Below are 16686 nucleotides of genomic sequence, written 5' to 3' on the forward strand. Positions count from 1 at the left end.
GCACTTTGCCCATGGGTGGGGGGTGATCTGGGTTGATGGAGGCTTTACCTGGGGCACCTAATAGTTTGGTGCCGGTGCTGTCAGTGGTCTGAATAAAAGGCAGCTTCTTGTGTCTTCCAACCACTGAGGTGTGGCTAGGCAAATCATCTTCATCATGCTTGTGAATGTATATGTATAGCCACATTGCTAATTGAAATCAGTCATGTTGCTTAACTAAATTGAGGCTTGGACAGACTATGACTAGTTTACTATAGTCAATATTCTTATGCCTCCTTAAAAAATTTTTCGGGCTTCATTAATGGCCTAGGTTCAACCACCTTTCCTGCAGGTGAAAAAGGGAGAGAAGGCATGGAGAGCAGTCTTTAGTAAGGGGGGATGGAATTGTGTGAGATGAGTGAAAAAAACTGTCTAGATAACAATGCATAATCTACAGAAGTATCTTAACTTCAATCCAAAATATCTTTAAATTTTTAATAATTTTAATTTTAATTCTATATTCCATAAATATAAAAATAAAAATTAAACATTTTGGATATTGCCATCTTGTAAATATGTTTTCTGAAAATAGAAACATGAAATCAGAATTTGTTAAGAATATTAAACTATCAATAAAGTATATACTTGCAATAAAAATTTTGTCTTCTGTGCTGTCTTCTGTCTTGACATGATTTTTATTAGAACTTTCACACTGTGTTATTTACACATCTCAAGTTTCTTCCCTTGATTCAGATAAGGAGACTGGTGCATGGAAGCAGGTTTTCACACACATCCTGCTGGATCAAGAACTGTGATGTAAATCAGATGTGCAGTTGGATGCAAATATGCACTGGATAAAATTCAAACAGTTACATATTTAGATGTAGACTTGCTTTCATAACTTTCCAGTTGGATGACCATTCATCCACACATCCAAATGTTCACCCATATTTACATTCTGTTGCAAGGAATCTTGGAAGAGCTGCTTAAATCCAATAATTTCTTTTCAGAGCAGCAATTCACTATTTGAAAAGTGTGCTAGAGCCTGTACAGCATCTGACAATATCCTCTGGGATGTTGCAAGGGAACAAAAGTCTGATTAACTTATAACAATCAATACATATTCTGTTAGAATGAATTTATATAATGTAAGCAATATTTAAGAACAGAATCAGTGCAACTGGAGGTGAAAAATACATAAAGCACCTCTTTTATTCAATTGATTTGTTGGTGAACATGAACAGGAAGCTATTTGAAAGCTGCTATACTTTAGTGGTCTACACAGAATTCTGCTCAGGTCTGCTCAGGAAGACACTATAGCAGTGCCGTTCTAAGCTAAGCCATGCCATTCTGAGTCTCTCACAGTCAACGGGCACTGCATAGGATACTACTGAAGAGTTTCAAAGGGGCCTTCATCCCAGATGTCCTCTCATTCCTACTTTTTGAAGAAAAAACACATGTGATAAGAAAAGATGACAGCAAGGGAGAACAGTCTGGTCCTGCTTTCTTTAAAATGAAATTATGTGGATAACTGAGTATTTATGTAAAATAACTGTATCATGCCTCTCTTGGGTTGAGAGAGGAATACGGAATGAAAGCCAGATGCTTGCGTCGTATTAGTGTTTGCTTCTACATGCTGGTATTTAAAAAACTTCACAAACAACATTGTGATAAAGTAATATCATCTTTAGAATTTGCAGCACAATCACTGTTGTTCTTACTGATGCAGAAAAGTACCTACATTTTAACAGACCTTTGTTTTTTAAAAAATAACTCTTTAGTGGACAAATGAGACTAGTCTTTCCCCCACCCCCACCTCCAAAATGGATCTTGGATTATAAATATCATAACCACATGAATTAATTATAAACAATTAACGGTCTTTGTGAGGCTCAGCATGAGACTTTTTATGCCAAACTCTGTTGTCAGGCTACAAATTTAGCTGCATATGTTTAATTTGAAGTTACCGGATGTTTTTGAAAATGAAATTAGGAATAGAAATAGTAAATTCTGGCTCCCTGTAACTATTGTTAAATTTTCTAATCTGCATTGTTGGAGAACAGGTCATAAATAAGATTACAGTTTATGTATTGTGAAAATATTCATTTAGGTGCAAGGCAACAAACTGATTCAGTTTGAATAAATGCTTAACTCATCAGATTAACAATGATGAATCAAATGTGAAAACTAGTAGTTTTTATTGATAACCCAACTATAGATCTCTTATAAAATCACATGGAATTTTGTAATTTTGTGCATGAAATAGCTTTTTTTCTTTAAGAAAATAATTTCTCTGTCATAATCACAACACAGAATTCTTTTAGTTGCTGTAAGTATATTTTCTTGCAATGCTCTGGCTGTCTATAAACAATGGATCCAGTGATGCAACTTTAGCAGCTATAAAGGAGTGGATGCAGTTTAAAACGGCTGTCAAATCCTGAAATTCTAGTTCCTGAAACAAAAAATGAGAAAAAATAGTTAAGTAATAGGATTCACATATTTTAAAAACCAACATGCATCTCAAGAAAAAAAAACTATTTCTTTTTATAATTTGAAGTTCGCTGTCAAGTGTAATAATATAATTTTTCTTACCTGAAGGGAGGATTAACATTTGAATATTCTGATTTTAAAAATATTTTTCATCTCTGGTAAGCAGAAATCTTGGATTCCTGCACTCTTCTGACTAACAGATGGTTCAAGCTCTGCCTTCAGGTGCTGGGCTCTGCCCAAGCACCTGCTTGCTCTACTGTCTCCCCCCCCCCCCACCAATTCCATATGAGTGGGTAGAAATAGAAAGCTGGTAAACCATCTCTGTATATATGGTGATAAAGAAGGGATATGATCTTATATTACCTTAGTTAGTACTGAAATTTCAGCCTAAAGCTAAATTTGAAGAGCATTTGGGTGTTTCTCTTCAGGGCTGAACAACTATGGGAACAAGGCCAGTCCTAGGATTGGTGGAGTCCTTTGGCAAGTTCTCATCTGCTGGGCCTTCCCATCTGTTTCCCCAGGAAAGGTGTTAACGAGCTGATGGCCAAGTAAGCAGCAGGGCAGCTGTTCATACCGGCTACAGATGCTCTGTCTCTACAAAGAGACAAGATACATGAAAAAAATGCCAACAGTGTCTAGGAGGAACATCTGCAACCACCAGCTACTCACCAGCTTGTTTGCCCTCTTTCCAAGCAATGGCAAAGATCTGGAAGCAAACAGCTGCCACCATACATGCACAGCAGATAGCGTACATCAATGGGGGAAGGAGTGACTGGGACCCACCCTTTTTGGGAGGTGTGTGTGTGTATGCAGAAAATCAGAGAAAAGAGGATGAACTGTCATGTGCTGCATGTGTGCATCAAGGGAAGGAAGGATTTTTAAAATTTGTTTCATGTTGGTATTTATGCTCCACTTTTCTCCTCGGTGTGGATACAAATTATTATTCTCCACTCCTCCATTTTATCCTCACAACAATCTGTGAGGTAGGTCAGGGCACAAGGTCAGCCTAGTGTGCTTCCATGATGGAGCGGGGACTTGAGTATGGGCCTCCTAGATCCTAGCCCAACACTCTAACCATTGTACTGGCACTCACCCAGAGAAGGTCCTGAAAGCTGCAGACCCTCATCCCTCTTTAGGTGTGGGTTTGTGTGTGTATTTGTGTTGACTCATGATGTTGCAGGAAACCCCTGCAGTAGGCAATTGATGGTTGGTTCAGTGACAGATGAGGCCTGAGGCAGGATCAGGAAAACAGCTTTCTCTTTATTGAAGTAACATGCGCATGGATCAGGCCCATGTGGCTCACGTCAAAAGCTGTGGGCCTGACCCGGATTATAAACAGAACATAGGGTTTTATACTGCTTAAAGTTATACATCAGCAAAAATCAAGCAAACTGGAAACACATCACAAACTGGAAATATATCACGACACAGGCGGGACATACTTGGGTCTTTTCGGTACTTTCCATACGTGGCATTACATGGCAGCATTGTTTGCAGTCATACCACAAGCTAAACGGCAGCTTTCCGGTTTAGTAAACAACTCTCTTTGGGATTCTCCAGGAATTTACCTCCCGGGTTGCTTTACATATAGTTCTGTTTTATCAAGCTGTATGTTGTAACATTAGTTTGCTAGCTAGCTATCCACAGTCCCATTTCCTAGGCCCTTTGGGACTTTCCAAGCAAGGACAGCTTTTCACAATACCACAGACATATTTCACATCACTTGAAGTGCCTTTTACACTGCTCTGCAAGCAAGCTTATTTGCTTCCCTTTGGCCTAAAAACTTCTAATCCCCATCTTTTACCTGTCAATAGCCAATCAATAGCCTATCTTATTTTTATCCTTATTTAACACCTGCCACAATGGCTCGTCCTTTTCCTCACTCTCTGCCAGAAAGCAGAGAGGCAAAGTGGGGGCAGTGTGGACGGCTGTTGTGCTGGCTGCTTTGAGAACAAGACCTCCTGCAGCCCTGGCAGGCACTCAGCATTGATGACCTTTGATACCTGCTCTGGGAAGAATCTCCAAGACATTTCGATAGCCTTTTGATTAGCAAAGTTTCTTAGAGGTTTATGAAGATCCTTAGACAGTTGCCAGATTTCGCCTAAAGAAAAACTCAACGTGAACTTTGAAGTTTCCCTTAAGGCAAACTATTTCATGAATTTTGAGGGAAATTAGGCAAGTTTTGGTAAGATTGCAGAGGGATCTAGAAATCTCTAGGCTGTAACCAGGTTTCATTTAAAGTGTAATTTGAAGGCAGCCCCCCCAAAGTTTTGATAACACTGGCAAAATCTTCAGAGAGATTTTTCTCACATCTTTCGTTATTAAATTTCTTCATCCGTTTGTAAACTACTGCTTTGTCCAGTTGCTAAGGCTGGGGGTTTGCACGTTGTTATACAGATGTAATTTTCAGAGAAATCAATATAGATTACTTGCATGTAAGGCTTGGAATAGTTTCAATACTGAAAAGATGAATTTCTGATCATGCTTTCCCCAAGTGGGTGGTTGTTTCCAGGCTCAAGTTTCAAGGAGTGAAAAGGATATGTTTTATAAAAGGAATAGGTTTATAAATTCTAAGTTTTATTCCACATATTATCTTCTTTTTTCACTGTCTTTTATTTTTGTAATTGCATTTTCTGCTTTTTTATGTCATCTGATACTTTTCTCTTTTTCACTGTTTTTCTAATTTTTGTAGTCCTGGTCCTATTGCATTTTTAATTGGATGTCTTATGCTGTTTAATAACATTGTTTTATATATTGTGGTCCTCCTTGAGTCTCAGTATGAAAGGTGGGCTATAATGTAAATTTAAAAACATAAAAATTGCCTGGTGATTACAGTTACTTTCAGTAGTTTACCAATAGGTCAACTAAATGGGAGGCATTACTAATCAGTACTAATCAGTGTTCCCTCTAGTGCGAGCAAGCTTGCAGTTTTTTCGTCTCCAGCTCTCACATTTTTTGTCTTAACTCAGGAAGGATGGCCCCAGAGCAAACTAATTTATGCAGTAGTCAAATAGTTCACTCACAACTTTAATGTCAGTAGTTCACAATGATGAATTTTTACTCACAAGACTTTACAGCTTAGATGGAGCATTGTTACTAATTTTCAACCATTTTCCCCACAAGCAACATCAAGTATTTTCCTAATAACTTGGAAATCCATTTCTGCTAGCCAAAAGGCTCTTAGCAAGTTTTCCCAGCAAGCTCCAAATTCCTTGCCCATATTCAATCTTGAAAAAACAAAGCAAACCTCCCTGCTTCTCTCTGTCCCCTAAACTGTCCAGCAACTTGGAGTGGCCAATGGACATTTTTTAGGACTCTGCTCTCCCTCTTAATGATATCTAGAGAGAGAGGTATACTTTATATAATCAAGGTATAATTATCTATTTAGAATATGTATGTCACCTCTCCAACAAACTGTTTCTGGCAGCTTACAAAATGAAATAGAAAAGTAAAATTCCACTTAAATTAATTTTTTTTAAATACTATTTTTAAAAAAACGACAACAAACAAACCAACACAAAACCTAAATAAAATAAAATAAGCCCAAGGGTATTGTCCAGGTCCCCAAGGCCTGGCCTATCTGGATGCCATGGCAGTGACTCCTCCACTTGGTGAGACAAAACCACTGGCAGTGGGATGAGTGTGTGTGCAATGGGCCATGGTACACATGCCACCCCCACCTTACCCTGCTGGCAGTGGGCTTGGTGAGGCCCCGGCTCAGTGGCAAGAAGTGACGGCGGGGTTAGCCCTGCCTGACACAACCTCCTGGCACAGCTGTTCTGGGTGCACTTGGCAGCATTGGAGGGCACCGCCGCCAGGATGCCCGTGATCCACCTCAAAGGTCTAAGTGCTAGGGAGGGAGAGCAGCGACAGCCAGACCTGAGCAGCTGAAGCAGCGGCAGTCCCAACGTCCCTGGCAACCGGCTCCTGGATGGAACAGAGTGGAAGGAAGGAGGACGGGAGAACACCCTGGGGGTGGGGCAATGGCCGAAGGGGAGAAGGCAGCACCAATGGGCTGGAGGGAAGGTTGAGGGATGGCCAGATGGATGAATGGGGGTGGAAAGTGACATGGGATGAAGAGGGGTGAGGAAATACAAAGGGAAAAGGCACTGACGGAATGACCTCTGTTATGGGAATGAGGACTGGGCAATACCTATGACTTATATAGTGTATAGGCATGCCTCTTGAATTTGGGATGGATGTCAATAGAACACTTTTTCAAAATTTGACCAATACATGAGCTGAATATGATCAAATATGGTACTCCTTGGAGTACAGGTTTCCCCCCTTGAGGTATTTTTAAGCACTAACTTCTTGTAACTTTAATTACCTTGGTCATCTGTTTTCACAAATAAACATATCTGTGTCATCTAAAAATTTTGGAGGCACACAATAATAATTCTGACCTTCAAGAAAGGCTAATGAATGCTTGGACCTAAGCTGCTATCATCCAATTAGTTTGGGCAAAATGTACCCCTAGTATTTGTTAGATGATTGGAAAAGGTGACAGTATGGGCCAGGAGCAGATAAGATTCAGGAGGAGCAGTTCTACTTCAGATGATTGTCTAATTTTATATCATATCAAAGAAAAATACAATCATTTCCCAATTGGCTCCTTTATGAAGGATTTATCTGTCTGAAAGTGGCTTTTGACACCATCCCTAGGACTCTGGGAAAAGCTGCAACACCCCATGTCTGATAAAATGCTGCTGTGGCTCATGCAGCAACTTCATGTAGACATTCAATGTAGACAGCTCAGGTCTGTTGCAGCTATGACAGCAAGCTGACGGAATCATTTAACCTCAATAGTGAGGTTAGGCAGGGTTGCCTTTTGGGTCCATTTTTGTCCAACCTATATATGAATGATATTATTTACATAACACTATTTACATAACAGAAGTATAGTGTCCAGATCACGTGATGTGATGCTATCACTTTACTCTGCTCTGGTAAGACCTCACCTGGAGTATTGTGTTCAGTTTTGGGCACCACATTTTAAGAAGGATATAGACAAGGTAGAACGAGTCCAGAGGAGGGCAGCAAAGATGGTGAGGGGTCTGGAGACTAAGTCCTATGTGGAAAGGTTGAAGGAGCTGGAGAGGAGAAGGCTGAGAGGTGATATGATCACCATCTTCAAGTATTTGAAGGGCTGTCATATAGAGGATGGCGTGGAATTATTTTGTGTGGCCCTGGAAGGTAGGACTAGAACCAATGGGTTGAAATTAAATCAAAAGAGTTTCCGACTCAACATCAGGAAGAACCTCCTGACCGTTAGAGTGATTCCTCAGTGGAACAGGCTTTCCCGGGAGATGGTGGACTCTCCTTCCTTGGAGGTTTTTAAACAGAGGCTAGATGGCCATCTGACAGCAATGAAGATCCTGTGAATTTAGGGGGGAGGTGTTTGTGAATTTCCTGCATTGTGCAGGGGGTTGGACTAGATGACCCTAGAGGTCCGTTCCAACTCTATGATTCTGTGATTCTATGATCTTTAATCTTCCTTTAATGAGCTCCATTACCCACTCCACTTGGCTTACTATGGTATTCCAGTTTTGCTTTACGCTGACAATACTGTTCTACTGTCTTGGTCAAGAGTTGGTCTGTAGAGGTAATTAAAAACTTTTCTTGAATACGGCATTAAGGAAAGCCTGAAAATAAACTAACAGAAAGCTAAAGTAGTTGTTTTCTCTGAAGAAAAACAAAGAAAATTTTTCAGTGTTCATAAGGACTCTGAATGGCAAAGAAATTCAACAAGTGAAGAAATTTTCATATTTGGGTATTAATCATAATAATAATTTTTTATTTATATCCCGCCCTCCCCGCCAAGGCAGGCTAAGGGCGGCTCACAACAACACATAAATACAATACACAGTAAAACCATAATACACAATAATTACAGTTAGATAAAACCATCATTTAAATCGACTTATATTAAATTAACATTATGGTGCTATAACTCATATCTTCTATAAAATTCAGTGGCTAAAAGCATCTTCAGTGAATCTATCTTGGCTCAGCATTAAGTGAAGGCCATTTGAAAGAGAAAGGTCTTGCAGGCCCTGCGGAATTGGTCCAAACACCGCGGGGCCCGCACTTCCTCCGGGAGCTGGTTCCACAGTAGTGGAGCAGCAATAGAGAAGGCCCGTTCCCAAGTAGTCTTCAATTTGGCCTCCCTTGGCCCAGGGATATTCAGCTGGTTCTTTCCAGCTGACCTCAGCGCTCTCTGGGGTTCATATGGGGAGAGACGGTCCCTCAAGTAGGCAGGTCCTTGGCCATATAGGGCTTTAAAGGTAATAACCAGCACTTTGTAACGAACTCGGTACATCACTGGCAGCCAGTGCAGCCCGCGCAGCCCCAGCTGTATGTGCTCCCACCTCGGGAGCCCCAACAACAGCCTAGCCGCCGCGTTCTGCACCAGCTGCAGCCACCGGGTTCGGCACAAGGGCAGCCCCATGTAGAGGGTGTTACAGTAATCCAGTCTCGAGGTGACCGGTGCATGGTTGTGTTTTCATCTAATCTACATCAATACCACATCAGTCACTGATAAAGGGGGGGGGGGGCAAAAACCTGTGCTAACAGCATATCCAATTTTTCAAAAATTGAAGTGGGAATTATGTTCCAATTGTTCTTCAAGTCTTTAACTTAAAAGTTGTCCCTATTATTTTTATGGAGTAGCCATAAGCATTGTCTTGGTAAATGAAAATATTGACCTTTTTTTTGTGTGAAAACTATTAAACATTTCTCATGGTGTAGTTGGTGCAGTCTCTGTTCAGAACTGCGCCAACCTTCCCTTGAAGTAAGGGCTTGGTTACAAGTGTTTAGATGTTCATCAAGTCATATTTGAGCAGTAAGGGCTACCTAGCACTTCTGAAGAGAGACTCTTATAGGTTAATATGTGTCAGACCCTTGGTCCATCAAGATCAGTACTGTCCACTCAGACCAGCAGCGGCTCTCCAGGGTCTCAGGCAGAAGTCTTTTCACATCATCTACTGCCTGCTTCTTTAAACTGGAGATGTCAGGGGTTAAACCTGAGATTTCTGCATGCAAAGCCAAGCCCCTCCCCAAAATATGCCCCATTCTTGCCCCAGGAACAAGCTGCGGCATTGCAAATTGGTGCTGCCAACCTCCTGGTGGGGCCTGGATATCTTCTGGAATTAGAGCTGAATTGCAGGCTACAGAGACCAGTTCACCTGTATCAAGTCCCCAACAGTTCAGTGATCAACACCAGGCCATTCAATTAAAAGACTTTTATTGACCTACTGAGTTACTGCTAGTCTCAAGATGGCTCTTGTGAAAACTGGCTTTGGTGAGCAATTACCCTCAACTTATACCTTATGTGAAACGGTTATACATTCAAACCCAGGGCACAAAGCAAGCAATCCCTCCCCCCTAGTTCTTTCCCAGTCCCCTGGCAGGTGCACACATATCAGGCAGAGATGGCCTTGGCCATCCCTGACATCAGGCAGAAGGAATGCTTCAGTTGTTACACAGAGATAGGAGCTGGCTAAGTGAGAAATGAAAGTAGCATTCTGGCTAAATGGCTGGAGGCACTCTTGAGAACCTGGAGACAAAGGCAACATCAGAAGGTGGACTCCACAGCATTACACCCTGCTGAGGACCCTCCCTCCCCAAAGTCTCCCCAGGTTCTACTCCGTAATCTCAGGACATTTCCTGACCCAGAATTGGCAACCTCACTGCAAAAAGGTTTCCAGGCCAGATTCTTGCTCAAATTAAGCAAGTTCACAATGCTCCTTAGCATCCTAGGACATGTCTGGCAAAGGCACTGCACACCATATCAGCATCCTGATACACCAGAGGTGGCCAACGATAGCTCTCCAGATGTTTTTTGCCTACAATTCCCACCAGCCCCAGCCAGCATGGCCAATGGCTGGGGCTGATGGGAGTTGTAGGCAAAAACATCTGGAGAGCTACCGTTGGCCACCCCTGTGATACACAAACACATCCCAAACAGAGCTGTGTAGTATGATTGTATGAGACTCATGTGAATGCTTTTGTTAGTATGACACTGCATCCCTTGTGTACAAACACTCCTTAACATATCCCTCTGGCATGTACTATTTACCCGCTACTTACATAACTTATACAACCTACTACTTACACAATCTGTATTATATTGCAATAGCCTCTGGTCCAAGCTAATAAAACACTGAGGAATTTGTACCTTATGCAGACCTAGAATGCTACCACCCCCCAACCAAATACAAATACTTGTTACACACAGAAATTACCCTTTTCCACACAAAGCAGTTCTTGATTAAACAATTTTATTTGGTAATATATGGTAATTATATCCAATACTAATAAAATATTAATAAACACTTACTACCTTCCCCAAACATTACACTTTCCCCTCCTCCCCTCCCCCCAAATCTTGACTTCTGCCGGTGCCAATTAACTAAAATTCTAATATAAAAAGGTATCTTTAATTTTAAAAGAATCTTGATAAAAAAGAGTGTGTGTGTGTGTATATATATATATATATATATATATAGAGAGAGAGAGAGAGAGAGAGAGAGAGATAGATAGATAGATATATAGATATAATTTTGCAGAGAAATTAAAAAAACACATTTCTTATACTTTATAAAGTCCCATCCAATTATTATAGTTCATCTTCTTTCTTCTTCTAAAAACCTAAGTGGTATTCTCAAAAATCACCCAATGTCCTTTTACTTTCCATTCTTTTTCTACTGAATTTATCCCAATCCATTTTAAATCCCTCTAAATCATAGCCTTTCAAGATTCTTGTAAGTTTATCCATTTCACTCCATGACATAACTTTTACAATCCAGTCCCATTTTTCTGGTATTTTACCTTTAATTTTTTTTTTTAATTTTTTATTTCTATCCCGCCCTCCCCGCCGGAGCGGGCTCAGGGCGGCTCACAACATGAAATAAACATTACATCGGTTTTACATTATAAAACATGGTTAAAACAGTTATAAATTATTAAAATTAACATAACATAACAATGTGGCGTTATAAACATTAGATTTGGTAGACTTCTAAAAAGGACATTAAAACATTTCCAGCAGCATGCCTAGCTTTGTCATTGATTCTGTCACTAGTTGAAGGCCATCCTGAAAAGGTGGGTCTTACAGGCCCTACGAAATTGATCTAAACTTCTTAGGGCCCTCACTTCCTCAGGAAGTTGGTTCCATAGTAGTGGAGCAGTGACCGAGAAGGCCCGATCCCGGGTGGCCTTCAGTCTGGCCTCCCTTGGCCCAGGGATATTCAACTGGTTTTTCCCAGATGACCTCAGTGCCCTCTGGGGCTCGTATGGGGAGAGACGGTCCCTCAGGTAGGTAGGTCCTCGGCCATATAGGGCTTTAAAGGTAATAACCAGCACTTTGTAGCGAACTCGGTATACCACTGGCAGCCAGTGCAGCCCGCGCAGCCCCGGCTGTATGTGCTCCCATCTTGGGAGCCCCAGCAACAGCCTAGCCGCCGCGTTCTGCACCAGCTGCAGCCGCCGAGTTCGGCACAAGGGCAGCCCCATGTAGAGGGCGTTGCAGTAGTCCAGTCTCGAGGTGACCGTAGCATGGATCACCATTGCTAGGTCACGGCGCTCCAGGAAGGGGGCCAACTGCTTCGCCCGTCGAAGATGAAAAAACGCGGACTTGGCAGCGGCCGCTATCTGTGCCTCCATTGATAATGAAGGCTCCAGAAGAACCCCCAGGCTCCTGACCCTATGTGCCGCTTTAAGCTGCACACCGTCAAGAACCGGCAAGGGGATTTCCCTTCCCAGGGCACCGCGACCCAAGCAAAGGACCTCTGTCTTCGTTGGATTCAACTTCAACCCGCTTAGTCTGAGCCAACCTGCCACGGCTTGCAATGCTAGGTCCAGGCTTTCTGGGACGGAGCCAGGCCGGCCATCCATTAGTAGATAGAGCTGGGTGTCATCAGCATATTGATGGCACCCAAGCCCAAACCTCCGGGCAATCTGGGCAAGGGGGCGCATATAGATGTTAAACAACATCGGGGAGAGAACTGCCCCTTGTGGCACCCCGCATACTAGTGGGTGCCTCCGGGACCGCTCCCCCCCAATGGCCACCCTTTGTCCCCGTCCTTCGAGGAAGGAGGAAAGCCACTGTAAGGCCAATCCCCCAATCCCCGTGTCGGCGAGCCTTGCTTCCATAACTGCGCATATAATGTCCTAGCAGCTGAAAGCAAGTACCAAATTACAGTTCTATCTTCTTTTGGACACAAAGCAGTTCTTTACACAGACATCAACCAACCAAACCTTATATATCCAAGTCCCGGCTTTATTTCTAACAGGTCCTCAAAGTGAGATCATCCAAAACAACACACAAAGCACAATTGTCCCTTAACACTGCCCCTTCCAGTTTCACACAACATGTCACTGACACACTCAGTCCTCTCACACACACTGCAGTCCACATTCCTTTCAAACTTTCACACACAGCCAACCAGGTGGATTCTCTTCCGAAGTCCCATGAGCTAGCACAAAAACTTACACAAACAATGCAAGTCTTTCCTCAAAATGGTTCTACTCCAGTCACCCAGTGGCTAGCACTAATATGACTAAATGACTATAACCACTGTTCACTGTTCCAAGATCGAGGTATCATAGGGAAAAGGTAAGGATAACTTTAATTATTAATTGTTAGGGTTGCTAGATCCAGGTTGGAAAATACATGGATATTTCAGGGGAGGGGGGTGGACCCCAAGGAGGGTTGGGTATGGGGAGGGGATGAACTTCGATGAGGTATAATAATATCAGTTCTCTGTGGGATTTAATGCAAGGGATGTTCCACCAGGTGTTTGGTTGAGGACAGTGATGGTTTCCATCTGTCCATCTGTCTTGCCCTCCTGTTCCTTGCAGAGGCACAATTGGAAATATTTAGCATCATCTACTTAGGTCAAATACTGTACTTTTATATGAATGTATTTTATTATTGTACACCACCCTGAGCCCTTTTCCACCCACACAGGTGGAACAGATGTCTGGAGTTCTTTTGGAATTATATGTCTAGAATGAACAAATTAAAAAGCAATAGAACTTTCAGGGACTATATTAAAATTTCTTCAAAATCTCTTTTTATGCTTGAAAACACATATTTTCTCCATTTTTTAAAAAAGAAGTCCATTTAGGAACCCAACAACAATTCTTCACAGTGAAAAAACAAAAGAAACACATTCCTTCAACAAAATGAACAAACAAAAAACCCCATTATTAAAAAAAAAAACAAGAGGAAGTTGATTCTTTTATAGCTGTCATTGTTGCACAGAGCATTTCTGTATGTCTGCAATTTCTATGTTTAATTTTTTTTTTTTTAAAGGTTAATAAATGTACTTTTGCAAAAATGAAATTTTGGTAAAAATTATTTATGAGAACTGATTTTTTTTTTTACATTTGAAAATCCTGTTGTGTTTATGTTTTCCAGGAGCATTATTCCTCCAAGTATTCCTCGGAGTATTTTCAGGTTCTCTTCAGTGCCAACCGCGTAGTTCAAGATTCAGCAATCCACCTCACCCCACTTCAGCCGGTGAAAACAGAGTTGGATGAGATCCCCACCCTAGAAGAGACTGTTAAAGCCATCAAGCAACTGAAAAGTGGCAAGGCAGCAGGAGTTGATGGAATTCCACCAGAGATCTGGAAGCATGGGGGCACAGTACTACATAGCTCACTTCACAAAGTACTTGTCACCTGCTGGGAACAAGGCAAATTACCACAGGACTTTCGCGATGCAATCATCATCACCCTATACAAGAACAAAGGGGAAAAGTCAGACTGCTCCAACTACCGGGGGATAACCCTGCTCTCCATCGCAGGCAAAATCCTTGCCAGAATACTCCTGAACAGACTGGTGCCCACCATTGCAGAAGAACTCCTCCCAGAGAGCCAGTGCGGCTTCAGAGCTAACAGGAGCACCACCGACATGGTATTTGTTCTCAGGCAGCTCCAAGAGAAATGCAGGGAACAGAACAAGGCTCTGCATGTGACTTTTGTCGACCTTACCAAAGCTTTCGATACCGTTAGCAGGAAAGGCCTGTGGCAAAGCTTGGAACGTTTAGGATGTCCCCCAAGGTTCCTCAGCATGATCATCCAGCTACACGAAGACTAGCGAGGCCAAGTCAGACACTGCAACGACCTCTCGGAGCCCTTCCCAATAGGCACAGGTGTAAAGCAAGGCTGCGTTCTCGCGCCAACTCTCTTTACGATCTTCTTTAGCATGATGCTTCAAAGAGCGGCAGTAGATCTAGATGATGACGATGGTGTCTACATCCGCTATCGCACCAATGGCAGCCTGTTCAACCTGAGGCGGCTAAAGGCCCACTCTAAGACAATGGAAAAACTCATCCGAGAGCTACTGTTTGCTGATGATGCTGCACTCGTCTCCCACTCGGTATCAGCTCTGCAGCATATGACGTCCTGCTTTGCAGAGGCTGCCAAGCTATTCGGCCTAGAAGTTAGTCTGAAGAAGACAGAAGTTCTCCACCAGCCTGCACCCCAGGAAGATTATCACCCTCCCTGCATCACTGTGGGTGAATCAGTTCTGAAGACAGTCCAGCAGTTCAGCTACCTGGGGTGCATCATCTCCTCAGATGCCAAGGTTGACAAGGAGATTGACAACAGGCTGGCAAAGGCAAACCGTGCATTTGGCCGACTGCACAAAAGAGTGTGGAGCAACAAGCATCTGAAAAAAGGCACAAAGATCAATGTTTACAAAGCGGTTGTGATGACAACCCTCATCTACGGCTCCGAATCGTGGGTTTTATACCGTCATCACCTGCGACTCCTTGAGCGCTTTCATCAGCGCTGCCTTCGCACCATCCTCAACATCCACTGGAGTGACTTTGTGACCAACACTGAAGTCCTCAAGCGGGTGGAGGTTACCAGCATCGAGGCACTGCTGTTGAAGACGCAGCTGCGCTGGGCAGGGCATATTTCTAGGATGGAAAACCACCGCCTTCCCAAGATTGCCCTGTATGGCGAACTCTCCACCGGCCATCGAAATAGAGGGGCACCAAAGAAGAGGTACAAGGACTCCTTGAAGAAATCTCTTAGCACCTGTCACATCAACCATCACCAGTGGTCTGACCTAGCCTCAGATCGCAAAGCATGGAGGCACACCATCCACCAGGCTGTCTCTTCCTTTGAGAACGCACGCAAAGCTGGTCTTGAGGACAAAAGGAGATTGAGGAAGAATCGCACTGCTACAGCACCAACCCTAAATCAGACTTTTCCCTGCAGCCGCTGTGGCCGGACCTGCCTGTCCCACATTGGTCTTGTCAGCCACCAGCGAGCCTGCAGCAGACATGGACTATTGCACCCTTCTTAAATCTTCGTTCGCGAAGCCAAGCCGAGAGAGAGAGAGATTCCTCCAAGTAGAGTTTTTCAAAAGCATTCTTCACAGACGTAGTCTCCAAGGGTGTCTTGCATTTATATTTATATCTTATTTATCCTGAGGTGACTGTGCTTCTCCCACCCTTGGGTATTTCATGCCCCAAATCCATTTACAACATTAAAAAATGCTTTTTTGCTGGGAAAGTAATGGATAACAAAATAATATAATAATAATAATAATAAAGGAGCATTATAATGAAAAAATCTACTCATCCCTTTTAGAAGGGTTGACAGAGATGGGGTTTGTGGAAGATTCTTTCATTATTCCTTCCCCTAAAATGTGTAAGGTAGAGGGCACTTTCATATTTTCAGTTTAACCCTTTTTTCTGTTGCTGAACAAACCTGGTATAAAGCAATGCGTAATGGAACTATATGTGTCTGTTTTCTTTTCAGTTCTCACCAATTTTTTGCCACCATGCATTCTATTTAAAAAAGTGGTTCTAGCTTTTGTGATATACTGATAGATTAAAAAATGCACTAGTTTTTTTAAACAAACACCCAGAAATTGTGGAGGAAGGGAACATGCAGGAAATTTGTGGGAAAATTAAAATGTTGCACTTTTAAATGCCACAGGGATTTCAAACTTTGCTGCAATTCAGAATTTCAGCACACTTAAAAATGGGAAAATTGTGTTTGCAAAAAAAGGCTTAACCTTATATTACAAATGGGACACAACTGGTTGTGTTTGAAATGATCAAAAAATCGGTTGGTAACTGGCAGCCAAAACATAGGCAATGTGAACGTGCCCAGAATCTTTTTCACACAAGCAAACAATGGCAACAGTAGTAACCTTGCCCAACAGTCATTGGTATAAAACTACGGTAAATTTCA

General features: G+C 42.4%; 1 protein-coding gene across 3 annotated transcripts in view; it reads right to left on the reverse strand.

Annotated features, from left to right (window-relative positions):
- Nucleotides 1-2157: 2157 nt before the first annotated feature.
- SNTG2 (syntrophin gamma 2) overlaps nt 2158-16686 on the reverse strand; it is a 442273-nt gene continuing 427744 nt past the window's right edge. For all 3 annotated transcript variants that reach the window (XM_060234602.1, XM_060234592.1, XM_060234610.1), the window contains one exon: nt 2158-2428. In XM_060234602.1, the coding sequence (XP_060090585.1) occupies nt 2297-2428 (132 nt within the window). In that variant the 3' untranslated portion in view covers nt 2158-2296. The remainder of the gene's footprint in view (nt 2429-16686) is intronic.

The sequence above is a fragment of the Heteronotia binoei genome, chromosome 1, assembly GCF_032191835.1.
Source record: "Heteronotia binoei isolate CCM8104 ecotype False Entrance Well chromosome 1, APGP_CSIRO_Hbin_v1, whole genome shotgun sequence".
Classification (NCBI taxonomy): domain Eukaryota; kingdom Metazoa; phylum Chordata; class Lepidosauria; order Squamata; family Gekkonidae; genus Heteronotia; species Heteronotia binoei.